This window comes from Perca fluviatilis, chromosome 2, assembly GCF_010015445.1.
Source record: "Perca fluviatilis chromosome 2, GENO_Pfluv_1.0, whole genome shotgun sequence".
Classification (NCBI taxonomy): Eukaryota; Metazoa; Chordata; class Actinopteri; order Perciformes; family Percidae; genus Perca; species Perca fluviatilis.
The window spans coordinates 27,921,620-27,948,919 of record NC_053113.1 but is presented as its reverse complement, the minus strand read 5'-3'; the positions used below and the strand labels follow the sequence as shown (position 1 = coordinate 27,948,919).

The window sequence follows — 27,300 nt, the reverse complement described above, 5'->3', positions numbered from 1 at the left end:
TCAGAACTCAGACACCATGCAACAAGAGAACATGGAGCACACCAGCCTTGCACTTGCACACACTCACACATGGCATTGAAAATGGTAAAAATTGTGGACTCACCACTTTGGGCTTGGTCCTCTGTGGAGTAGCTGTGGGTGCAGAGTCCTCTGTGCTCTTCTTCTCTGGTCCAGCTTCTGTAATTCCACTGGCGCTGGTCTCGCTGGGCCCCTCGCATGCCGACACTGAACCTTCTGCTTCATCCCTGGCCACTGGTAGAGGCCCCGGGCCCTCAGCAGTACTCAGTTCCAGAATATATTTCTGGGTCACATGCTCCAGAGATGGAGCCTCGTCTCCCGGGGGCTTACTTGAGGTCGAAGGCTCTGCAGTGGGTCGGACAGCAAGGCAGTCCACTTCCTTCAGCGGCTGGAGTTGTGGAGGTGGGGAGATGGGGATAAAGGTGGCGGGTTCGCTTGCGTGGCGGACGTGCTTGGGTTTGGTTTTGGGTTTGGATTGCAGTGGGGGAAGGGGAGGGGTGAGGTCGGTTTGGATGCTGTGATCCTCCTGCTCCTCTGAACCCAGTTCTGGGGGCTCAAATGGGTCCTCATGAGGGAAAAACTGAGCCAGCCTGTTTGGACGCTTCCTGGTCGGCCGACGGATCAGTCTAGGGGACAGAACCTCAGCCAGCTTAAAGTTAAACTTCTGCACCTCTGTCTCTTCTCCACTTTGGTCTATTAAATCATCATCATCATCTTCAGCATCATGGTTATCAGAGTGGGTTGTGCATTCTGACTGGGAACGAGCTTTCTTGATGTTTGACTGTGTCGGCGACGAGTGCTTAGGCTTCACTTCTGGCTCCCACAGTTCCTCTCTCTGCTCGTTTAGGATCGGCTCACTGCTGGAAGGTGGAATCGGACCAGGTTGATCGAGCTCACTGATTGGATGAGTACTGCCAATCTGACCTTTGAATTCAGGGTCATTCTGGGAAAGAAAAGGGGCATCGCTACGGCGGCTGGGGTCACTGAAGGACTTCTTCTTGGGGGCTTTGCCATTGCCATGGTCATCGGTCATCAGTCTGTCCATTGCACCTGGCTCAGCTACGATGCTCCTGATAACCCCACTGTAGTCACGAACGGCATCATCCCGGAGCCCGCCATCACTGCAAACTGACAAGTCACTGGCCACACTGCCCTTGTATTCTGACAGGACGGCCACATCAGAGGTCTCTGGAGCACCTCCCCCTCCTTTGACAGATAGGGATCCTAACAGGTTGCTGTCTACGGAGGAAAAATTGTTATTCCCTTCTTCTGCCACAGAACAGCGCCGCTGAGGCATGGGGTCACTGAGCGAACGGTAGACTGTGGACTCCCCATTTCCAACAGCTGCTACTGCTGACTCTGCATTACTGCCATTACTGGAATCGGAGCCTGTGTTGTTATTACCAGAAGGGGAGAACTTGCGCCTTCGACGGACAGAACTTGGTGTCGCAGGGGCTTCAAGTCTCCCTCCTCCTGCGGTGCCTGCTGACCTCAGCAACACAGCGCTGTTGGTGTTGATCTCTTCACTGCTAGTGTTGACATTGTTGATACCAGCAGTGCTGCTCAGCTCCATGATAATACTGTCACTCTCAGCCATACGGGCATGACGAGGCAAGGAGGGAGGTACGCCGACTTCATTCAGATGATTTGTACAATTCAGGCTGTTCTCCGTCATCTCTTCCTTCTCCTTCTTAAACCCCTCTGCCTCGTGGAGAGCCGATTGATTCCATGCGGTGACAGGCTGCCCTAGCACATCCCTAGCAATTTGTGAACCCAAATTAACCCCTGCTGACCCCAGGAATGACCTCTCAGAGGGGTCACTGGGGCTCGTCTCTGGCTCGGTTACGATCCCTTCATCTGTTAAACTAGACTCATGGCCAGAAAGTTCATCCACCGAGCGGTCGTAGAACATGCTTTCCTCCGAGTCGCCCTTCAGTAAGCCTCTCTTCGTCTCTCTGCTCTGTCTCTTTGCCTTCTCCCTGTACTCTGTGCCCCTGCTGTTTAGCTTCTCCAACTGCATACTTTGTCCATCCCTCTCGCTCCTCTCCCTCTCCCTGTTCTCGCTCTCCCTCTCATGTTTATCCCTGTCTTTTGTGTTCTTAAACTCAGCCTCTTGATCTCTCCTTGCCTGATCCTGAATGCTCACTCCTGCGTTCTCCTTCTCCTCATTTGTTTTATTGAGCTGGAAACATTCATCCTCCAAATCATTATCAGTTCTCCTTACATCTACGTCATCATCTTCTCTAGTACTCATCTGGCAGATATCTCGAATGACCTGCCTGGCTTCCTGCACATACCTCTCCTGCAATGGAGTTGGCATCCCTTCCTCATCCTCATCATCAAATCCATAATCCCTCATTCTTTGCCCTCTCCTAACCCTCAAATCACCCCCATCACTCTCTATTTCCCTATCTGACACCGACACTCTCCCTCTATCCCCCTCTCCATCCAAGTCAAGCTGCTGCTCAGAGGAGCTCCTCTTCGTGGCGCCACCGGTCAAGTAACACCTCACTGCTGTCGTGGGTTTGTCTGAATAAGTGAAGGATTTTGCACGCCGCAGGGTGGCGGTCAGGTCTTTCAGCGATGGGCGACGACCAGAAGGTAGCAGGGTACCACCATGAGCCCGTGAGCCCATCCTGTACACCGGTGTCCCCTCCATGACCCCGGATTTGTCTCCATTAGTTTTCCGCACTTTAAGCTCGGACAGGTCAGATTTAAGAAAGCTTAAGAGGGACATAGTGTCTGAGGTGATATCAGGGTTGGACATGGATATTTGTTTTTTATCTTTATCATCCACCCCACCTGTGGTCCTCCTTAATGCCGTGGTCTCACCACCCCCAACTCCTGCAGATACCCTGCCTTCTCTGGCAAGTACACTAGATAAGGGGGTGACTGTGGGCACAATCTTGGGGCGCACCCACACAGGGGTATGGGAGAAGTTATCCCCATGGCCAAAACTTGGAGAGCGGTACATGGTAAAATTCCCATGGTAAGTTTTACTCAGCATGGACGAGGATGCAGTTCTGCTAGCGTTGCCTCCTGCTCCGCTTGGGTTATATAAGACATTTGCTGCACGGTTGGCGCAGCCAGCCTGCACCTCCTCCTTAAGCGTCTCAGTGCTGGAGTACCGACTGTTGCAACGCGAACCACCAGGACTGGAAACAAATGGGGGGATGTTGATCTTTGACACTCGTGATACACCGGTAAGTGTTGTGGATGTCACAGGTGAGGAGATGCGCTCCCACTGCTGCACCCTGGCTCTGTTACTGTGACTGCTGGGTGCTCTTGCCGAGTGGCTCCGAGATACTGTTCCTACAAATTCTCCTCCTGTGTTCTGCTGGGGGTGCCTCTCTATGTGCTCCATTGTCAAGGCCGTGTCGCTGTCGCTGTCTTCTGATTCGCCATCATGATCGTCGTAATCATCATAATCATCATGGCCTGTTGCAAGAGCAGCTCCACTGACTTTCTTCTTCTTTCTCAGCGAGCGGCGGCGCACTGCCTCACGACTGTGCAGACCTAAAGAACCAGGGCTGTCCTCCTCACTGCCTGAAGACCTGCCAATGCCTTTAGCACCCCACCAGCCATGTTTACTGCGGGATAAATAGCTACCTCCTCGCTCAGTGGCGCCCTTTTCTCCTGCTCTATAGGAGATGGAAGGAGCAGGGCAAGAAGGAACAATCCAACTGCCTCCTCCACCTCCTCTTCTTCTCCTGGTCTGCACCTCCTCTTCGTCTCCAGAGCTAAACCTCCAGTGGCAGCTTAGGGGAGAGGCAACTCTTGCTAGGGCTCTTAGCTCGGTGGAGGGAGCTACAGTCGAGGAGGAGGAGGAGGTAATGGCTTTATCTGGAGCTGGAGCAGAGGAGAGGGAGGAGGTGGGGGCTGGCGCTCTAGAGGAGCTATGTGAGGAATGTAAACTATCCCTGGGCAGCCCGACCCCCTGTCTATCCCTTCTCTCCCTCACTGTCGGCCGCTGAAGAGAGGAGGAGCAGGAGGACGTGTCCAAGCTCTCCGATCGACTCCAAGACGAAGTAGCAGGGGGTTGAAGGTCAGGGCTGGGGTCAGATGTCAACCCTGTTGTCCTAAGGGTCTTGTGGGCAGCCTCTGCCTCAGTGCTGGGACTATGAGATCTGAATGGAGATGGGTTAATCCCCTGGTAGTGACTACCCCCAGTGCAACGGAGACCGCTACTGCCGCTGCTTTGAAAAGGGTCTCTGCCAGAAACGTGTTTGTTATCAGAACTTTGTGATTCTAAGTCTGCCTCCTCATCATCATTTGAGTACTGCTGGTGGTCAGTTTTGGAATAACAGTCCATACCGTAACAAGCAGTGCTTTCTTTCCTTTGTGCTCCAACAATGCATTTGCCATGCAAAGACAGGCTACCGGCTTCATTAGCAGAGCTGCAAGGCGAGACCTTGTCACTTAAATCCGAAAGAGGAGCACTTTTACTGGGGCTGAACTCGTGCAGATGTCCTCTGACGGCTGCTTTTAAATTCTCACAAGAGTCAGTCTTGTGCTGCTGTGTAGCTTGGCCTTGTATCTCATCAAAAAGTTGCCTAATTTTTGTGACACTGGGCCACTTTTCAGAGTGCAGGGGAATAAAGTCACTGTGGTGTGTAGAGAGATAACTTCTGTGAGATTTACAAGGTGGGGGAGCCCCTCTATTAGCAACATCCTCTTCCTCATCCGTAGTCAAAGTCTTTCTGGGATCAGGGCGACATGCATTGATTTGTGAATAATCTCTCTTACCAGAGTTGCTGTCGGTTGATAAACGTGTAAAAATCCGCTGCCTGCTTTTCTTCTCCGATTCAGAGCCTGACACGGAGTCTGTCGGTGACTCTGCCGTCGTTGTATCACTATCCTGGAAATATCCACCGCCACTGTCCTCGTGAGAAGATTTACGAGACGGAGACCCGTCTCTCCTGGAGCCCTTGGCCCGGGGAAGAGTGTTGCTCCCCCGCGTCACTGCTGTGCCGTCCCCCGGTGAGGCTCGGCGCGTCCCGGCAGAGCCGCTGCTGCTAAACTTCTCAGTGAGCTGTCGGATGGATGGAGAAATAGAGGAGAGAGGAGTGGAGGAGGCTCTCTTTGGATCTGCGGTCGGGAGACCGGCGGCAGTGGTAGTAGTGGCAGAGATTTTGGAAACTTTTCTTGACACACTGACATTACGCGTCGCAAAGGGCCGTTCTGCTTTGCTGGGCTCCGGGGGGAGGGCGACGCCAGCTGCCTCCAACTCCTCTGATTTGTGTTGTTGGCATTCACTCCTGCTGGCGCTCCAGGACCCCAACTTTTTAAAAGAGACGCTACGATACACAGCCGCGTTCTTCCTCTCTCTTTCTGCCATTGTTCATGTCTTTTGTTTGATTTCACACACACATTTTTAACTCCACGGATATTAGCCTATAGATCCAGTCACCTTTTGGAGTTGTAGTCCATTCCACCCCCAGAAGCCTAACGGCATGAACCCCCCCCCCCCCAAAAAAAAGAAATCACTCTTAAAAAAACCGCAATTGTTGGCAAAGTTTCAAACTGCACCGTAACGAGGTTAATCAAGTAATAAACCTTTCAGTGAGTACGTGGGTGAGTGCTGCTCTTTTATCAAAACTTACATGTTGTCGATTCCCGAAACCGCATCCGTGCAAAGAGGAAAAGCGCTATAACTTTTTTTTTTTTTTTGGGCCATAACTTTCCCAACCTGTTCACAAACACAACTTTTCCATTGTAAATCCCTTACTACTTCTAAACCTTAGCCCATGGCCAGGTTAGCACGCGTACACGGGCCCGACGCATCATCCACTGTTAATTCCCCAAACTGTTTGTGGATTCCTTTATTTTGGCATGATTTGCTTTTCCGTGACTTATATTGTTTTTTGCATGTTAATGCCTGGGATAGGGCAGAGGGGATGGGCGGGACTTTGAGTATAGGGGCTGTCATAGCCCCCTCGGGGATTGAAAGGAAAAGGCTTTTTTCTTTTTTGATGGGAGAAGGCAGATACTGTGGACAAACTAGTGTAATTATAGCCCTTTCCCTTACGAAAAGGACAGTAGCACTGTCAGGAGTTTTAGACAGGAAAAAACACATTTTTAGAGCAACATTTAAGGACCTGCAGCCTTTCTGTAAATATCCCTAGGAACTTATCACTATTAAACACACTGTTCATTGCTAAAATACATAAACTCTATATATACTCTGTATTTCTGTCGTTAGAGGTGAAGGCTCACGGAGGAAGCCAGAGAATGTAACACTTTGATTTAACAACACCATAACTGCATATTCAGCCAATAGCTCAATACCACAGTGTGTTATGATGGTGTTGGTGAATTAGTGTCAAAGAAAAACAGAGAAAAAATGTTTTCACTCATGCACAATAACCCCTCTGTGGTGCTTCCCATGTGGCTGTCTGCTTAACAGGTCCTTTTGTTCCAGAGAGGAATTCTGTGTTCCGTTCCCTCAGAAGATGAGTATAGCTGCTGACTGCAGCGCCCTCCACAGTCTGACCTGTTAAATGTCAGGTCACTGTGGTGGTAGATGATGGCCTTTTGCTAAACTCCTTACACAAATGGAACACATTAAACATATAGAACTGCGTCAAAGTAATTCCCCTACTTATTCAGTTTGGAAGCTCCGATTCAAGAGTTTTGGGATATGCATTCTGCCCGATAAATTCCATGGAAATCTGTAACACAGGCTGCCAGGTGAAATTGTGTTAGTGGAGTGCAAAAGTTCACGTTGTGTTGTGAAAAAGATGATCACAATGTACATTCATCAGAAAATTACTTTTCACTGAACGAAGAAGGTAGCAGAAGAGATTCATGATAGGCTGTGTGAGTTTTATTTTAATGGTTGTTTTCAGTTACGTTTTGACAACATCCAAAACATTTACACAAGAAAGCCACGCAAGGGCGCTGCGTAAAAAAGAAAAGGAAAACACATACATGTTACTTTGTCATCAACATAATTATTTATGTTACAAAATTAAAATTCTATTCCTGATATTACGCTGTGGTGCAATATTTTATTTAAAAAAAATAAGAACTCTTCTAAATAATACTGATTGACACAAATATGTTGGCACAGTGCATACTTCTTAAGCGCTCTAAACTGATCACACACACACACACACACACACACTTCAGACAGATGTGGCAAAAAATAATTAGACATTGCAAATATTCAACCAAACAGACATATAAACAACAAAACATGTGCATTCACTTTGTGCTGAAGCCTGGAGCCCAACATACAGTATATTACAGTACTACCTTAATCACTATGCATGCTGAACACACACAAATTAACATTAAGTTTAAGTTAAGTTTAAAAAAAACAACATTTTTAAGCACATGACCTCATATTGTGGTCAAAATGCTCCCTGCATTTAAAATGCATGAACATTACCTTCACAGTGGCGTCAGAGCAATTGAAAGCTTGATGGTAAATTAAATGTTTAAAAAAATCGGAATAACAGATTACTTTAGTTGAGGTGGAATTTCCAGCTTACAAACTCATGCTTTGTAAGTTGAGACAGTGGTACCCCGAGTCTCACTCAGGTCAGTGTCCAACATATCCTTTCCAGGCAGAGGGGTACTTCAACTGTGTCTCCATGGAAGGAGGGGGACGTAGCAGCTGTATGACAACACAGTGCTGCTCACCCTGCCAAGGCCATAGAGAAAGTAAACACATAACACATTTTGTCTGCGCTGAGATATTTGGGTGTCCAAAATAGCTTTGTTTACTTTGAAGGTTCAGCCAAACTTAACGCCTCCAGCATGAGTTTAATGGGAGAAAAACGTGCTCTGGTTTATTGGCACGTCATTAAACCAGTCACAATCGTCGTAGGCGGAGCCACGGAGCCTCTGCAAAAGAGCCTCGGGAAGGAACTTGTTTTGGTGGAACATGTGTACATTCAAAGGTTGTTTTAGTCGTGCAACAGAAAACTCAGATTCGACAGATAGTCTAGCTAGCTGTCTGGATTTACCCTTCAGAGATCTGGGGAACATAATCCTATTAAATCGACATTACTCTTTAAAAGTAGAGCGCATTGTCATAAATGTCTCTATTCCCTATTATTCACTATTTGTTCTGTCAAAACACCTAATTTCCAGCAGCAGAATTGACTTCTTTGATCAGTAACCACAGGGTTGAGCCTTAATGTAGACCCTGCCCTGAAGTCCTCTAAGCATCTAATGCATCTGATAACCATTCTTAAACGTATTAACAGTAGCACATACATTTGAATGGATTTTCTTTGTTCACTCGAGAATTTAAAGAACATGTGGAGAAAACTAAAGACTGATGGCCTATTTTAGTGTGGTACAAGCTGGATATTTAGGTTTTGTTGGCATCAGTTTATCTCTGATTGTAGGGAACAGCAGAAATATTTATATAAAAGTGCGTATACAAATGCAATTTCAACATGCAGTCATAAACATTTATAATCGCTTTGAGAATTTCACATGGCTTTGTGCCATATTTGATTTTATCGCAAAGAATAAATGTATTGATCTTTCCACCTCCACATCACACATATCTCACCATCTTTTACCTTTAGTTCTATATAAACGGCAGAGGCCTGCTAAAGTAGAAGAAACTCCTCATTATTTTGTCATGTTAGCATATTATCATTACATCTATATAGATTAAACTGCAGTTCACAGTGTGAAACCAAAATTATTATTTACAAAAAATAATAAAAAAGTTTCTCCTTTACTACCCAGTTCACAGCAGAGACTGAAAGTAAACATTTCACAGATAACGGCGACAATGCAGGATGTGAATGCCCTTGTCTGCTGACGGTATAGTACATGTACAGCACTCCTCAGCCACAATAATAATGAAATAAAGACAAGATGTATTCTGGAATCTCAATGAGAAGTGTCCCAAATGCCTGAATTCCCCAGAGAAACTGAGAACATTTCCTCCTAGTTTTCTCAGTCTATGTTTACCTTTCACATGACAAGATTACAACCTTCATTTTGCATTTCAGAAGTCTTCTTGATATGCCAGTACCTCTAAATTTAAATTTAAAGACCCTCTTAGGAAGGTATGGTTCTTTGTTGCAGTGAGTACGAGGTAAAAGCTTAAAGGACTTAACATTAGAACGTGCGTGAGGAAACTCGGCAGCCAATACACTTTGCAGCCTCCTAGGATCCACCAGTGGCAAAGCAACAAGGCTTTAATATAACACTGTTGCAGAACATTGTTTGGCTCACACACTGGTGCCCTTGTCCCTGAGGGTGGTGACTTTGCGCATAAACCTTCTGGTGCTCCGGCGGTAGCGTGGCTGGGTGAAGTAGAACAGAATCGGGTCCAGAAAGCTGTTCATGCTGGCAAACGGCCTGGTGCTTTTATAGATGATTGAGAACAAGTTTCTGGTCTCACAGGGTGCATCAGGCAGAGTACGCACCACCAGGTACATGGTCTTGGTGAGGTGAAACGGCAGGAAGCTTATGCAGAACACCACCGCCACCACAATAATCATCCGTACCGCCTTGTCCCGTTTCTCCCCAGTCGTCATGGAGACACCCTCGTAGGAGAATGGGCGGCAGAGGATCTGGGCCATCCGACAGTAGCACACCATAACCCCAATGAAAGGCAACAAGAAGCCGAGGCAGGTCAGACCTATGCCGTAAGGATAATAGTCCACTGAATTCTGTGGTGTACTTAAATCATAACACACCGTGTTGTTTCGCTGGACTCCTGTCGCAGCAAAGTGAAATGTTGGCGCGCACAGGGCCACCACGACCAGCCACACCCCTCCACAGATATACCACGTCAACCTGCGACCACCTTGCTTGTGCCACATCGCCATAGGATGGCAAATGCCCACGTAGCGCTGCACACTGATGCAGGTGAGGAAGAGGATGCTGCCATGCAGATTACTAAAACCAGGAAAACAGGAAAAAGGAAATACTGTTGAGTCAAATCTCATTAGGCTGGCTTCTTCTGTACTGTGTTGTGAGAAAGACCAAAAGTGTTCTTATTTAACTGGAAAGTTACAAAAAAGTCAAAATAAATATCGAATGCTTTTAACACACAGTTGTATACATCTATAGAGATAATTAGCCAGTATTCAGTCAAATATCTCACCTGTAGAACTGAAACCTGACCAATTTACAGGCAAACTCCCCAAAGGGCCAGTAGTCATGACTGCCGTAGTTGTAGATGAGCAAGGGAAGGGACATCACATATAGAAAGTCGGCGATGGCCAAGTTGAGCATATATATGTTGTTTTTGGACAGATTGGGCCGAGTCCTCCATATCTTTAGTATGACAGCAGAATTGAGAGGAAGGCCGAGCAAGAAGACAAAAGTGTACACAGCGGGGAGTAAAATACGCTTAAAGTCTTCCTTATAGGTGCAGCGAGGGCCGCCCAACCCACTGGTGTTGCTGACGCCAGCGAGGAAGCCATCTTCTGCGTATGGCTCTGTAGGCCATGCGTTGGTAGAGAAGAAGTCCAAAGGGAAGGTTTTCGAGATGAGAGTGTCAGTCGAGAAGGAGTTGACAGAATGTGGCATCTTCGCATCCTGGAGGAGACACAGCGAGAGTCATGAGGGGGTTGTTTACTTTGACAATGATGTCAATATTTTAACTGACAAAAAAAACAAAACAAGAGTGATTATGTGTATATGCACAAACAAATGTGATATTGGCAGAGTTAAATTACATAACAGGAGAAATTCCCACTCAAAATAAAATGTGTGTGGATGTTAAAGCACACACCGTACAAAGCACACACTAACCCTAAAACAAATTTAAAAAAAGGATAAGTTATATTTTTTGTTGTTTATTTAACATTGACATTAAGTTATATTTTTATATGTTTATATAAAAATGGACAATACAGATCAACATTGTTACATTGGAGGAAGTAATGCAGCACACGTGTAATGTATACAGGGCATTTAGCTGAAGCAAGATGCTGTTCGTGGTTGGGCTTTTAAATTCCAGTCAAATCAAATCATAAAGCCAACAAATAGGTAAACCAGATGTAGCATGAACTTGACACACTGTGTGTATGTGTGTATCTATGTATTTTACATGCTTGTGTATGCATTCAAAATATGTATTTTTTTAGTTTTTCCGTGCCTGTGTGATGACTGTATTCAGACAGTACACAGACAGAGAGAGAAAGTCTCCACCAGAGGGCACAAGAGATTACTGTTTGTTTGATTTATGCCATCAACGTCTGCAGCGTCACAGGAAAGCAGTCGCCTTGAGCCCCGTCAACACTGGACTTTTCCTACAATAATTATTTTACTGAAATGAAAGTACATTAAGCAGTAGCAATCAAATGTAGTTAAAGTAGTACTCATTTTAAAGATTTTTTTTTTATCTACCCAGACCTCTTAAAGTTATTCTATATACTATATCTAACTACAGAAGGTCTAACGGAAGGAATATCTGTCTGTGTGTGAGTGTGTATGTTCACCTTCCGGATTTCTGTCATTCGAATATCTAGAGAACCGTTCATCTTGTGTACTTGACAGCTTTGCGGGTGCATTGCTTGGTACCCAAAAGAGCTGGGCGATATGGAGAAAATCAAATATCACAATATTTTTGACCAAATACCTCAATATCGATATTGCGGCGATATTGTAGGGTTGACAATTGGTGCTCGCAAAATATCTACACAATGAGATTTTTGATAAATAATCATCCTATACTTGCACACCTGTCAAATTTGGTGAAGGTTGGACACGTGACACATTCAATATTAATAAACTGTGAATAACAATTAGCGAGTGCACAGTAAAGGTTGGGGGGGAGAAACATGTAAAAATCCAAGCGACTGCTGTGTGCAGCAGCGGGGGCGGGGGTTCGGGGCTTCACGGCTCAAGTATGTCTTCTGCAGCAGGACAAAATGCCTATTTGGAAATGAATCCCTCCACTAAGTGTATTTCACCGTGTGTGTGTTTCTGATGGAAACATGCTGGATATATTAACGTCATAACTGAACTCTTCTTCACTTCCCTCCATGAGCACGAGCGGATATCCTACAGGAACATCCTCACTCAAATTGTGTAAGTTTACTAACTTATAACACTAATAACGTTACCACCAGCAAAATAACTCCCCTAATTAGATCTATGTTTTAACGTTACTTCATAACCGTCAAGCAACTAAAAGCCTGTTAGGAAATGAATACCTCTGCGGCAGTGTTAATTACGTCACACCGGTGCTCGTTGTTACAACGTGGTCACTATGTAAATAGTAGGAGTACTAGTAGTGCTAAATTACTAGATAATACTGCCAAATAAATAAATTATGGCCTAGCCAACCAGTCCATTAGATTATAATAATTGAATCCTTGTATCGCTTTAGAACTGTGGAAGCCGGAAAGCTGCAAGTTTTGAAATGAAAACCACTGCAGACTGTCTGGTGGTCTCCCACTCACAACTCACACTGTCTGGAAGAGGCTGTTATACTCAGAGATTAATCAACTTATCTTAATTACTGCTCCCACCACCAACATCAATCATATCCATTTCCTTCATGGCAGCATGTGGGCGAGTTAGTGAATGTCTTAAGCCACTTCCTCTAAAGCCTCGTCAGACTGTGACTCACTGCATTTCGCAACTAGCTATGTGTGTGTTAGCGTACATGGGCAGTGTTTTGCTAAACTGCTTAAAACTGTATTTGTGTGTTTAAAAAAAAAAAGTGTGAGTCTTTAAGAAGTTGTTTTAAGTTAACTGCCATGTGTAGGTGACGGTTTGTTTTGAGCAACAGTGACGCATGATTTCATAATTCCTGGAAAAGTAATTTGAAGGAGAGGAGGAGGGAGTAAAGTGCCAGCAGACCCTACAACACTGAACCAATGAGCAGGCACAGAGGAGTAACAAAGGTCTGCACTGCAGTCGGCTTTATTCGCTGATGACTCATTGACAGTGTAATTCAGATTTTTTTGATTTGTCGACTAGCCCGTCTCAAGAAAGGCCTTGAGACCAATTTCTCAGCTATCTTAAAGCCCAGTGACGTCACTCCAATCACTAAGCTTTCTGAAAACACTGCACTTTAGAAAGTGATGTCTGATTAACTCCGTAAATCACACTGTCAATCCCCTCGGTTGGACTGAAGGTGCCTTTTATGGTTAGAGATGTTCCGATACTGCCTAAAACGCTGGTATCGGTTACCACGTAATAAAGCCCTAAAGAAAATCTACGTTAAAGTAGTTTATTTATGTTCTTTTTCCATTATAACTGACTGTCAAACTGGATAATAAAAGAAAGTTCCTGTGCATTCATTGTTTGTATTTGTTCATGTTTAACCTGAGCCAGACAGACATCAAAGATAGAAATAATATCACATCCATGCAGGTAGTATACAATTGTTAAAACATAATAAAATATATGACACACTGGTATCGGATCGGTACTCGGTATCGGCCAATACGCAAGTTCAGGTATCAGAATCGGTATCGGGAAGCAAAAAATGGTATCGGGCCATCTCACTTATGGTCAGCGCTTGTGTTTAGGCCTGCCTTTAGTCAGCCTAACCTCCAGGGATAAGGTTTATATATAATGAACACTTTTTGTCTGACTTTGATATTAAAACTGCAATCCATACTGTAACTTTTCACATGGGCAGCCAAGGTGATGGTGCCTCCTTTGTCACTTTGTGGTTGTTGGAATTCATAATGTTGGCAATGCATATGCAGTTAGTGTCAAAAAGTGAGCAACAACATGAAACCAAACGTGTTATTTACTTAAAAAAAACTAAACAGGTCACTGGCAGGTCTCCTTTGTGTAGTATTACACTATAACGTTTCCTACAATACAGAGGAGGGGAAAAAAGAGAGAAAACAAACTCATTCTGGATACTACAAGCCCTAGCAAGCAAATCATTGATCTACAAAGCAAAGCAGGAATAACAGATGAGATCTGCCAACTGAAACACGCACAGCTCTGATTCCCATATTGAATATCTGCCCCTCATTAGGACTGCCACTGTGGTGCAGATCATCATATATCACTGGAGGAAGATATTGTTCACAAGAATTAATGAACTGTTCAGTGTCAATTTCTTTTTAAATTAATAAGGGAAAACAGTCAAACAGAAATGTAAACCCCTTCCTGAGATATCTTATCTGTTCAAAACGTGTTATAAAAGCATGCAATTAAAAACTTTGTTCAGATTGATATGAATGAGTGCAGTTGATGAGCCGTATTTGATCACTGGCTTTTATGATTAATCCCTAATGGGGTTTAAACAGTGTAGTTCGTAATTGTTCGGCCGATAGTCGAACCACAGATTGAAGAGGAACAATGCGGATTCCGTCCTGGTCGTGGAACAACCTATGATGGCATCATAGGTCCGTGACCTTCAGCACTCACTGGATCGGAAGTGTGAAGCGGCTGGAATGAGGGTCAGCACCTCTAAATCTGAGGCCATAGTTCTCAGCAGGAAACCGATGGAGTGCCTACTCCAGGTAGGGAATGAGTTCTTACCCCCACTACCTTGGGGTCTTATTGGCGAGTGGAACGCCTAGGGATTCCCCAGTCAGAGCTGGTTAATGTGGCACAGGAAAGGGAAGTTTGGGGTCCCCTGAGGGAGCTGTTGCCCCCCCGACCCGACCCCGGATAAGCGGATGATGATGGATGGATGGATGGATGGATGGATGGATGGGATAAAATAGAAATATTCACTGGACAAAAACAGATATACACCCCAGATTAACCTTTCACTTTCAATAAGAGAAATGTATTACGTTGTGTGGCTTTAATGATGACTCTGTATATGTCTGTGGTCCTGAAATACAGGCTGTGTAAGTATGTGTGTTTGATATGGTCATGTTTCCAACTCTAGAGCCAAACCGTAATTACAGGCCTCTTAAGTTCTAGGCCGACCAGGCTCCTCTCCTTACCCTGTCTCTCTTAATTATGCTGTTATAGTTTTAGACTGCCGGGGGACTTCCTTTGACACACTGAGCTTCTCTCTCCTCTCTCTTTCCATCTGTGTGCTTCCATGTTTCAGAAATGCTTGTTACTAACCTAGCTCTGGGGAGCTTATTCCCTGGAGTCTTCCTTGGACTAGGGTGGCACCAAAGTCATGGTTGCAGCCTGTCGCCGTGGTCCTGCTGCGCGCCCTGCTATGCCCTTTTACACCTGCTACGCTCTGCAGTGCCCTGCTACGTCCTGCTGCGTCCTACTACGCCCTGCAGTGTTCTGCTAAGTCCTGTGACGCCCTGCAGTGCTCTGCTACCCCCTGCTACGCCCTGCAGTGCTCTGCTACATCCTGTGACGCCCTGCAGTGCTCTGCTACATCCTGTGACGCCCTGCAGTGCTCTGCTACGTCCTGTGACGCCCTGCTATACCCTGCAGTGCCCTGCTATGCCATGAACTACTACAACTACTATTTCTAGTCACTGATCCATTATCTTTATTGTGACTATTATTGCCACTGTTCATCACACCCCAAACCGGCACCGTCAGACACCGCCTACCAAGAGCCTGGGTCTGTCCGAGGTTTCTTCGCGAGGAGTTTGCTCTTGCACGTGTCGCACTGAATGCTTGCTCTTGGGGAATTACTGGAATTCTTGGGTCTTTGGGAATTATAGAGTGTGGTCTAGACCTACTCTATCTGTAAAGTATCTTGAGATGACTCTTGTTATGAATTGATACTACAAATAAAAATTGAATTGAAAAATTGAATTAAGTAGTCATATTTGCACTGTGTGTGTGTGCGTGTGTGTGTGTGTGTGTGTGTGTGTGTGTGTGTGTGTGTGTGTGTGTGTGTGTGTGTGTGTGTGCCTGTGTGTGTCTCTGATCTGATGGCTTCTGGTGAAGTGATTGCTCACAGCTACTCTCCAGGCCGTATCCATTTCCTAATCGCCATTGATCTTAGTTTAATAGCAGTATAATAGATACACACATTAAAGCACAACAGTAAACATAGACAGACAGACCCACACCACACCACAAACCCACAGGGGGAAAAATGGTATGTCTATTGATGTATAAGTATAAAGAAATATTGCTCTTCTAAAAATAAGGCAAAGAATATTAAATGACACAAAGGATCACAAGTGTAGAGGTTCTCGTTTTTGGCGAGATTCCCTAAACATCAAAATGAAAGTTGTGTGAAACAAAGTCATTTCAAGCCACATGTTTACTCCATCGCGACGATAACAGCAAATACTAATTAAAAACATTGCTCACCAACCTTTGCAGGAATTCATTTGACTAGGTCATTATGGGTGTGAAGGAGTCGTCTACTTTTGCTCTATGAACCAGTGCGGCTTTTTCTGACCACATAGTTGTAGTGTTTTGGGTAGGTTTCCTGAAACTGTGGGAAAACAGACATGCTCTGTAACAAGACATCTGAAAGCTGTTACAGTTACACCCCCTTTAGAAGAAAATCATGTGATGTTGTGGTAATTATAATGCAATAGTTTTTATTCTCAGTTTAGAATAAATCCATTTCATATATACACACACACACACACACACACACACACACACACACACACACACACACACATATATACATACATATATATATATATATATATATATATATATATATATATATATATATATATATATATATATAACTATGAATGAACACATGGAATTATGTACTTAACAAAAAAGGGTGAAATAACTGAAAACGTGTCTTATATTTTAGATTCCTCAAAGTAGCCACCCTTTGCTTTTTTGATAGCGCTGCAAACCCTTGGTGTTCTCTCAATGAGCTTCATGAGGTAGTCACCTGAAATGGTTTTCACTTCACATGTGTGCCTTGTCAGGGTTAATTAGTGGAATTTTTCCCCTTATTAATGGGGTTGGGACTTAAACTGTTTCTTGGATAAAGTGGAGCTCTTGTAGTGGCCAACAATTGCCACTTGTCTGAGAAAGAAAATTGCTGTAAATGCTCAAACATGGTGTACAGTACTTCTGTAAATATTACGATGAGCAGATCAAAGATCACCTACACTGCCTGACAATAAATATAGCCATTCATTAAGTAATGTGGTCAAAGGTAACACCGTTCTTCCATGCTGCATTTACTGGTACATCTGATCATCTGTAAAAATCAGCTTATCCTTAAAAGCATTGTACTGTATTCGTCCATGGCTGAAAAGCTTGTTGGAGAATGCGGGCATCGATCCCGCTACCTCTCGCATGCTAAGCGAGCGCTCTACCATTTGAGCTAATTCCCCTGCACATTATACAGAGCCACCCAATGACATTTAATATAGCAGTACACACCCCCAGTCCTGCCCACACAAGTAATGTTACCAGTCAGCGACAGTGACGCTGCCTCAGTCTACACTCTCTATTTCTCTCTCCCCCTCTTTTACACATGCTTTGACAAGAGAGACAGGTTGCTGCATACTCTGCCCTCAGGCCTGCCAAAAGCTAAGAGCTGAAGGTTACGTAAGATTATTTATAAACCACGATTTCAAGAATGTGACTGCAACTCAGGACAAATATAGGAGATTAACATATCAAACATAACCGTGACAGGGGTTGTATATCAAATACCACGCATAAAGTTTGAATGATTATTCAGCATGTGGATTTGGTACCGTCAGGACTTTTGAACCCTGGTTAAGGTAATATGAGTCAAAAGAGTATTTCAACATTCAAACAACAAGCCCTGATTAATGCACTAAACGCGATATTTCCAGCACTAAACAACAGACGGACACAGCTAGTAACTAGCAGCTGAACATAGAAGAATAACTTTATTGTCATTATGCAAGCACAAAGAAATTGCTATTGTGTCAGGTTCAAATTGTGCACTGTATTAAGGACTCTACACATATTTACAAAGAATAAAATAAGGCGCAAATGAGATAAGTGAAAACAAATATCAGCGCTAAAAAGTACAGAATCTAAGCAATATAAGGCAAAAAATAAAGGCAATTAGAGCTCGGCAATATGGATAAAATAAAATATCAAAAAAATGTTGACCAAATACCTTAATATCGATATTGCGGTGATATTGTAGGGTTGACAATTGGTGGTTTCACAAAATATTAACACAATGAGATTTTTGATAGATAAGCAACGTGCATATAATGACTAAGCAGGTAAAGGCAAATAATAGAACAGCTACAACAGTCTGGTAACTTCAGAAAATGACATCACTTTACTGTAATGCAGGCTTTTCAAACCAGGAAAAGACAACGCTTGTGTCATATTATGACAAAGACATAATATGTGTGCATGTACAAAACATACATGCACACATCAGCACAGTTACATAGTCTCTGATATGATCATAACCACTACAGTGCTCAATTACCTATTTTTGAGGGGGGAATAAACTTCAATATTTCGCCGTGAAAGCATGAACTGTCCTCTAGAGGACATCCACCAGACCAGCGGGCGCCTGTGGATTGTTGTCGGCAGGCGAGGGAGGCGGGAAGGAAGTAGAAGGATGCCCGCTCGGGGCTGCTAGCCTGGCTAAGGAAACTACCACACAATTCGCCACTGCAGAGACTCATATTCACCAACGACAGCACACAAAATGGATATATATGCTACAAATACACATGGAACTGCGTAGTGATTATTACCGAGCCTGGCTGACGAACACTCACCTCATCCCAGACGGCAGCTAGCAGCTAAGAGGGTAGGTGAATTTAAACAATGGCTAAGTTGCTAAACGCATCTTGTTGTCATGTAAGGGCCCTGTTCATGTTGCACAGGCATTTTAATTGCATTTTGTGTCTGTTAAGAGGCACAAAGACACTCTTTATCTTATGCCCCCATAACTGCCGTTTTAGCTGAGTGGGAGCTCTCGGCATTAGCTGCAGCAGCTCCGTGTTGCTAGCACCGATTTGGCTTGTTTTTTTGCTATCGACAGTACTCATATACATATAGCGATCAAGATTAACGTAAAAATTGCCCGGAGTTCTCCTTTAATTAGGAAAAAACACCTATCATCTTGGCTGATACGTTGCAGGCTAATACGAGTCGTTCAATCGTGAGGACAGGCACTGTGGCCAGTACACGGGAGACATTTGAAACCAATCAGCTGCACCATAAATAGACACATGGGTGATCAGGAAGGCTGGTGTTCAACACGCACACACACACACACACACACACACACACACACACACAGGAGCATAAAAGTACTGCTTGTAGCAGATGACCCAACTGCAATCAGTCAATGGTCCTCATAAACAACTATCAAACTCTCCTCAGAGAGCACTGGCTGTCTCTCAAATAAGAAGCAAACAACCCAAACATTTCAACTAAACCTCCCCTTTTGTGGTCTTCTCTGAAACATTTTGCATTTCCATTGATTTCCACAGAAGAAGTTTTAGGTACAAATATGGACAATATTTGCATGGCTAGAATGGCTTTTGCAGGAATCTCCTTCTGGCAGACCCACACCAATAGCCAGTTACTTCTATTCCATTGAAAACGTACGGATGGACAGGAGCGTCTAAAGTAAAATGGATCACACACACACAAGGCAATACACAGCGCTCCGCTGTTAAAAATTTGTCATAACTTGTAGACCAAAACGTGTTGATGCTTGTTGCTGTAAGGATTTGGACAGAGGATTTCATTAGGCGTGTAAAGACTGAGACAGCAGTTCAGGCTGGCCTTGTGACTCTTATCAAGGCGTTGCCCAACACTGGGGGGGGAGTGAATGCAGCTCTGATGAAACAATAAAACAATAGGGCATCTGGCACTGCAACCTTCTAGGATCCTTCTAGCACTTCATTCAGCCTGACACGGTGTTCAGGTTAGCTATTTTCTGGTCCGGGTGGTGGGGAGATTGGGGGCAATTTGTTTTGCTTTGCTCCAACACAGTGGTTCTCAACCTTTTTGGGACCAGCGCCCCTTATCCATTATCCAGGTCCCTTACCGCCCCCCCAATCAAATAAGATGTAGGTAATTGCCCTGAATATTAATCATTAGGTCCTATTTTTGTTATGATAATTATTATTTTTGTTATTAGCCCTATTATTTGTTGTTACTATTGTTATCAAAAATCATCAAAAAATCATATCATTGAATGAAAAATGTTCGACAGCTTTGTTCATAGACTTATTAAAGATAAATGATTTGAACGTTTAATATAGTCTATAAAGTTCACAACAAGACTGAATCATAACGCTGCAGTACCGAGTTTATATAACATGATACTCTGACGTTCCCATGAAGGCAGCACGGAGCTGCACCACACAAAGCCTAAAGAAACCCTAAAGAGAAGAAGAGTTAGGATCCACCGTCTTGTCCAGTCGCAGTGGCGTAAACTGGCAGGTTTTAATGTTGCAGACCACTGGTTTTTGCAAGTAGTTTAAAGTGTAAACTCGTATTGTTGTGAACCTTTGGTGTAAACTCGCCTTAAAACAAATGCCTCCCAAAGGCACCTCAACACCCCCTTTCCACAACATTGCTTCCAGTGCCCCCCCCCCCGTCATCCTCTGAACGCCCCCTGGGGGGCTGTACCACCCCCGTTGAGAAACACTGCTCTAACAGCGCAATAGCTAGCTAATAATGTATCCATTCTGCTGAAATAATTTTCAGTCAACACAGAGGTAATTTTGTTAGCCTGGTTCCACATTTCTGAATCGCCATTCACATCTCAGATTTGTTCGGAGAAGCAAACGACCAATCAGAGTTTAGTAGGCAGGATTAAGATGGAGGATGTCATCTTCCTGCATAGATAGCTAGCATCCCAACTACTTTAATGAAAAAATGTGACAGAATAATGGCGATAAGAGCGGATGAGATCAACCACAGCTGTAGGCTACAACTTGTAAGCGACTTACCAACATTTTTTTATTGCATCTGTGGCTTCTTAAAAAACAACCCCTATGTTGTACATGCCAATGTTACAACTGTACGTACAAGTTAAGTTGAATTAATCTATATTAACGAAATTGCTTTAGGCTAATCTGTTGTGGGAGAACAACTTCCCTACTCTTAATGTCTCCAACAAAGCTCTGACCTAGGGCTGGGACGGTATGGATTGTTTCCTACCACGGTATTGCGGTAGACGACAACCCCCTTACGAGAGTAGCGTAAGTTAGAGCGAGAATGGCAGGGTGCCTTAAGTGAGTGACGTCAGTGCCCGTGTGGGTGTGTTGGCGCAAGGAGAGCGAGCGGTAACGGAGAGTAGCGTATGAGTGCCGCTGTGAGGAAACGAGAGAGGAAAAAGAGTTAGCAAAGTTGATGTAAAGTGAGTTAAAAGTGAACAATAAAACAACAAGTTAGCTAAAGCTTCTCAAGACACGGTGGCTTTATCTATTGTCAATACTGCCAGTAAAGTGAATGGCGTCACCACCGAAAAAACACTGGCTTAAACCTTACAACATATGTTGAAGCCATAGACTGTATAAAAAGATTGCAGCCCAGTGTTTCCATTTCAGCTCAATGTGAGAGTCTTAACTGAGTTTTGCTGTCATTTAGGGCCACAATGGTTTCTCTCATCTCTGTTGATCCATTCCACAGACAGTTCAGAAAGCTCTTAGGTCAATAAAGTAAAATATAAATAAAATAGTTTGCTGACAATGCCGAGTGCAGCCCGTCTAGCAGCTGAGCAGACGGAGAGCAGAGAGGCCGACTAAGCAGTTTGCTAACTTGTTGCTCTCTCTACCAATAAAAGCCACTCTGTTTTAGGCTACGAAACGTGCATACAGGCTGAAATTCAACCGTGCCGTTTTATCGGGATGAAGCTATAAACAGAAGGAAATGCCGCTAGCTGCTAAGCTAATGTGCAATGGTAAACACTGCAGCTTGTTAATTCATGTGTCTACCTCAGCTGAGAACGGAGAAATGTCTTTGCCTTTCCTTAATACATGGTAGGAAAGGCAAAGACATTTCTCCGATACAAGACATTACACAGGTACTCTCGCATATAGGCCTAATAGTCAACGCGAATGGAATGTTATTATGTGTCATGGAACATTGCGCTCCCCAACTTGCGAAAGGTCGGATTTGCTCCATCTTTTGATGATTAAGTTTTGTTTAGAAAACCTTGAATCCGTGTAAGACACAATGTCATCAGACACAGTCCATGTCATTAGAATCAATGAATCCACGTCGTTAGACACAACTCGCACACATGTGCAGGCCAATGTTTTTTTTTGCAGTGATGACCCGCGGTAGGCGTCACGTGACCGCGGTATTGCGGTAATGCGGTAACTGTCCCAGCCCTACTCTGACCATGTAAATTGTTTCTGTTTTGCCATCAATAAGCACAACATCAAGTGTATTTGAATCGCTGAACGATTTAGGAGATGTCCAATAGTCTGACCGAAATCACTGGTAAGAAAGAAACACACACACACACACACACACACACACACCAATGTCCAGTCTAATTTCATGTCTCTCATTTCTGTCCTTGACACTGCTGATAATAAGGTCTTGTTGATAATGCACAAATATTTTCAACTTGTGTTGCTGCCCAGGCACTTGTTTTTGCTCTTGGATGGTAATCATTATTGGTTCCTTTTAATGTTGATAGATAAACATGTTTTTCCAAACATAGGCTGCTGCAAGCTGTAACAGCTTGATGCACACCTCTGGTGAGACAAAAAGCTTACCAGAGTGGCAAGTAGCAGTTAGCCGGTGCCCTGTGGTGACTGTTGTCATGGGTTTGTGGTGTAGAAGGAATGTGAATGCAGCTCTGGTAAAAGCAGAGTCAGTAAAGCATAAAGTACAGGAGACAGGACAAAAAGAAAAGAAATGTCTTTACTGACTGATTCCCCAATGCATTTCTGACAATCATGGATAATTATACAGTGTCTTTTTTTAACATAAACTCTGGTCTTTCTAAATGCTACTCAGACCGAAGAAGTCAGATTTTATCTTGGCTAATTTGTATTAAATTGACAAATTTAAGTAGACATTTTACATTACATGTTAGCTCACACTTTTTATCCAAAGTGACTTACAATTGCTATATATATATATATATATATATATATATATATATATATATATATATATATATATATATCAGAGGTCACATGCCTCTGGAGAAACTAGGGGTGAAGTGTCTTGCTCAGGAACACATTGGTTGATGTATCGCAGTGGGAATCGAACCCAGCTCTCCCCCACCAAAGGTATGTGTCATATCCACTGCACCATCACCGCCCCCATTTGGCTGGCATGTATTGGATGGCTGCCATATATACTTAGGGAGATAATACTGCACACTTAACTTTGTCCTATAAACAACATTGGCTGTTTTCCCTCTCTCTACCCCTCTATCATCTCTCTATCTCTGTCTGTGTGTCTCTAAACCAGTGTTATATTAGTCTCTTCCCAGTCAGACAAACAAAATACCTCCAGAAGCCTGACCATTGCCTGGCAGAAAGGAATCTTTACTAAAAATCACAATCACCATGCCAAAGCTTCATGGCGAGTGTGCCAGGTCTTCACACAAGACGGCCCATCTAAATGATTCCTGGTTATTACGTCTGTGATGTGACAACTTGTTTTGACTGGAATTCAAAACTTTTTTCCCTTGCTGCTAAAGAAAGTATTGAGAAAACAGTGTGACGTATAAAAATGTGCTTTATGAGTTTATTGCAAAACTCTTTCATCTGTATTTTTCCACTGGTGTCATCAACAGCAGAGATGATGTAACGACTGAAGAGACGAAATTATGTGCAACTGAAACAAATATCCAAATAACCAGACTGATCTCATAAAGTGGCGTACGTATGACACGCCAATTCGTATGCCATTTTGACGTGTTATCAAGACGCATAATCGCTTTTTAGCGTGTTTATCAAGGCCGTTCGGCCACCATTGACCTACATTACGTGTGAATTTTCGCCATAGCGAGTAGTATGAAGAGACGTAAGTCCACAGAGGGAGGTTGGTTGGGATAACGCATGGGTAAAACACAGGACTTACACCCAGGAGAGCTGGGATCATGTGGTGTTTTTCAGCTGTTTTTTTTATTATTATTAATTTTTTTTTTAAGAGTTCCCCAATGTTTCTTTCCTAAACCCAACCTTTTTATTTTTATTTTTTATTTTTACACACGTGACGTTTATCTCGCAATAGTACAGCGACGCCACGTGGTGTGTATGTTTACATCCGCTGTATACAGCAAAGACATACACGCGCTCAAAATGCGTACAGATAACATGCCACTTGGCTTTAGGAAAGTGGCGTGTATGTTTACGCAAAGTCATGATGCCATGTTGAAATAACAGGAAAATTGGAAATGTAATATTTCAAGCAATAATGCAACAGAATTGACCAATTTCCCACTTCTCAATTATGAGGATTTGCTGTTTTTTTGTTGGTCTTATGTGACAGTAAACTGCACATTTAGAGGTTTTAGACTGCTGATCGAACAATTCACGACATTTGAAGACATCACTTTTGCCTCTGGAAACTGGGATGGCTAGTTTTTCATCCCTTTGATCATCCCTAATTCAATGTAACATAAAAAGTCTAAAACATATTTGTCAAGTCAAGATTTGTGAATATTAACAAACTTCTGCAAACAAGACATTATTTTAATTTTCCTATCAAAAATTAATGTTCTTCTCAAACTGAGAAAAAAAAATGATAACCAAATTCATGGGAAGAGTGGAAGTTTCCCAGCATGATTTTATGGTTTGTTTTGGTTTGAGACTTTGGGCTCAATAATTACAATTATCTTTTGGCTTAATTTTCATTGTGATGCCTCTGCAAAACCTCACACTATCTGTTCTGCAAGTTTCGCATAGATGCTGTCACAAATATTTACACCTGGAATAGTATGTGCACAGTAAAAAAAAAATTAAAATACTGACGCAAACCACAACATGTCTTGTTTACTATTTGACCAAATACCTCGATAACGATATTGCGGCGATATTCTAGGGTTGAGAATTGGGGCTTTAACAAAATATGTTCACACTTAGATTTTAGATGAATAATCATCAGTAATGTGGACATAATGTCTAAGTGGGGAAAAGGCAAATAATGGAACAGCTAGTCTGGAGTCTGCAGTCTGGTAAATTCAGAAAAGTACATAACTTTGCTGTAATGCAGCCTTTAAAACCAGGAAAAGACACCACGAGGATATCCAAAATCTAAGACGATATCTAATCTCATATCACGATATCGATATAATATCGATATACTGCCCAGCCCTATTGGGTTGTTTCTTTAATTTCCCAGATTTAGAGTGTTGTGTGGATTAAAAACACCGTGGAGAAAACAGGGAAGGAATGCAACGAATCTGATTTACAGCAAATACAAGAGACAAATCTTCCTCCACCATAAGAGAAACTTTACATTTGCTGGGTTTTTGGGACATTTCATTGATTTATTTCAGTACCTAATTGTCTTTAGTGTATCTGGTTCATTCCGTTCAGTGTAAGTTTCCAAAACATTACCTGGCTGTAGTAGGCTTATACTTAAATAATAGATGAGTCAGATGTCACCACAAAACTATAAAACTATTAAAAAAAAAAAAAAGACAGGTATAAGCCCCAATGGGAATATGAAGTTGTCATTTGTTTGATTCAAATGCCTTAGCTTGATATTTTTCGTTTCTAAGTGAGAAAAGGGACTATAAACTGTAAACAAATACAACTTACCCTGAATGACAGCAACAACAACAACAAAAATGAAGTGGCAACATCAACAAGTTGGCGACTCCATGGTAGCATGCAAGACTCGTCCTGCTTCTTTCCTCTCCCCTGCAACAAGACAAGTTCAGCGTGGAGGGAAAAACGTCGCGGAAACAATAAAAATAATAACTATGAAGCTGTTTTTATTCAACAAACACCGAGTAAAAGTGTGGTTTAAACTCACCGCTTCTCTGTCTCCGGACCTGCCTGCTGTGACTTCGGTTGCGCAGCGCACACACTTCACACACCGTTGCCACTCTTGTGGCTACTGCTGCTGTTGCTGCTGCTGCTGCTGCTGCACGACGGCGCGCGCTACACAGGGGCCACGCATGCGCAACGAGTCTCCCACATAACCAGGGCAAAGGGAATGATTCAGAATGAATGTCTATGAGCTTTTATTTTATGCAGTTATTTTTTAACCTGCTTAGGCAATACTTTTTAAAACAGTCACCACTTGTTTTTTGATGATTGCTGGCAGGTGTACTAGAAATAGCTTATCTCAACAGTTTGATCACTGTTCTAAATCAAGGCGCTTGGAATAGTAAACTGCAAGTAATATTAGCAACAATGTATGCCTCATGCCAGTTAAGTCAATGTTGAAATCGAGAGTTAAAATGACACATATTATAACACACTTCAAAAAGTGAATGAATACTTTGAATAGTTTTTCCCCTTTGGAAAGTGGCCATTGTATAAGCAGGGTAATAGCTAGGATTCAATTAATACTGAGGTCATGAGCATTGACATTAAACATTGACAGCTTTTGGCAAAACATCACTGAGTAACAGCTGGCTTTCATGTATCACTGTGTCTCATCTCGTTGGGATTTTATGAGACTTTTATTGTGCTGCTCTTATTTGATTTGGGAACATTGCGGTTTCCTGCTCAGCCTCCGGTTCCAATCAGAGTGTATCTGATAAGAAGTAGCCACAACAGAGACATACAAATGTGGCAGCACAACTCACCTGCTATAATAGCCTCCAATAAACATCACAAAGCACTAATAATTCATTGATTACTAATTGATGTCAGTGACACCCCTAAAGAGTTTTTTTTTAAACAAATAGGTGTACATGGAAACTGTTGTGGCTGCTGCCCAGTGTGCCTTTTGTGCCTTCAGATTTGCAGTAGCCTACTTAATGAATGTTTTTGAAAAATAACTTCATATGTGTGGCGTGTTTTAGATATTTCAATTTTGAGTACCCATGTTAAAGCAGTGGTGAAGTACAGAATATACAGATAAGAAACAGCAGGCCAACCAGTGTATTTATGAAGTAATGGTTGTGCTTTGGATCCCATCTGGTGATTACAGTTAGAGACCTGAGGTCTGAAAGATACCACTGTTGTCCAATGTCTGTGTTTTCAAACTACATTAAATATTGTGGTTAATTATGTTCTCATGCTTTTGTCTTCAGTGTTGTGGCCATTGAGTCACAGCCACATGGCCTCACTCTTACTCCCAATGACTCTGCCCTTCATAGTCTAATCATCTATTTTTAACTGACTTAATATCAGATGTTACTAAAAGGAGGATAACTGTCTGTTCTCATGTTGTTATTGAGCCACTCCCCGCTGTATTTAATTTATATCTTAATGATTGTGAATGATTGATTTGAACAGACTCCATGCGCTGTAGCTGTCAAATCCAAAACCTGGAGTATAAGCGGCAAACCTTCCATAACAGAGAAAGAAGTGAAAGAAAACCAACTGTTAATGTGGATTGAAT

The 27,300-nt window shown here is 43.1% G+C and overlaps 2 protein-coding genes and 1 non-coding gene across 4 annotated transcripts in view; all 3 read right to left on the bottom strand.

Annotated features, from left to right (window-relative positions):
• Positions 1 to 5,356, bottom strand: part of LOC120572720 (rho guanine nucleotide exchange factor 17-like) — a 59,613-nt gene extending 54,257 nt beyond the window's left edge. Inside the window, exon 1 of the mRNA XM_039822108.1 lies at positions 104 to 5,356. Coding sequence (XP_039678042.1) covers positions 104 to 5,356 — 5,253 coding nt within the window. The remainder of the gene's footprint in view (positions 1 to 103) is intronic.
• Positions 5,357 to 6,829: 1,473 nt separating this feature from the next.
• On the bottom strand, positions 6,830 to 25,864 carry LOC120572711 (P2Y purinoceptor 3). Of its 2 annotated transcripts, XM_039822085.1 has the most exons (4): positions 25,759 to 25,864; positions 25,542 to 25,643; positions 10,103 to 10,539; positions 6,830 to 9,894 (listed from the first exon to the last, which is right to left on the bottom strand). In XM_039822085.1, exons 2-4 carry the CDS (start codon positions 25,611 to 25,613, stop codon positions 9,222 to 9,224), a joined length of 1,182 nt encoding a protein of 393 aa, XP_039678019.1. In that variant the 5' UTR covers positions 25,614 to 25,643; positions 25,759 to 25,864; the 3' UTR covers positions 6,830 to 9,221. The 2 variants fall into 2 exon arrangements, with proteins under 2 accessions (XP_039678019.1, XP_039678028.1); XM_039822094.1 differs by lacking the exons at positions 25,542 to 25,643; positions 25,759 to 25,864 and adding an exon at positions 16,175 to 16,420.
• Positions 17,102 to 17,174, bottom strand: trnaa-agc. The gene has a single exon. It is a non-coding gene; the product is annotated as a tRNA-Ala (tRNA).
• Positions 25,865 to 27,300: the final 1,436 nt, after the last annotated feature.

Coding starts and splice junctions, on each gene's coding strand:
- LOC120572711 (XM_039822085.1), bottom strand. CDS start 25,613: ATGCTACCATGGAGTCGCCAACTTGTTGATGTTGCCACTTCATTTTTG. Junction 10,540..25,541: donor TGTTGTTGCTGTCATTCAGG/GTAAGTTGTATT, acceptor TGTCTCCTCCAG/GATGCGAAGATGCCACATTC. Junction 9,895..10,102: donor GTCAGGTTTCAGTTCTACAG/GTGAGATATTTG, acceptor TCCTGGTTTTAG/TAATCTGCATGGCAGCATCC.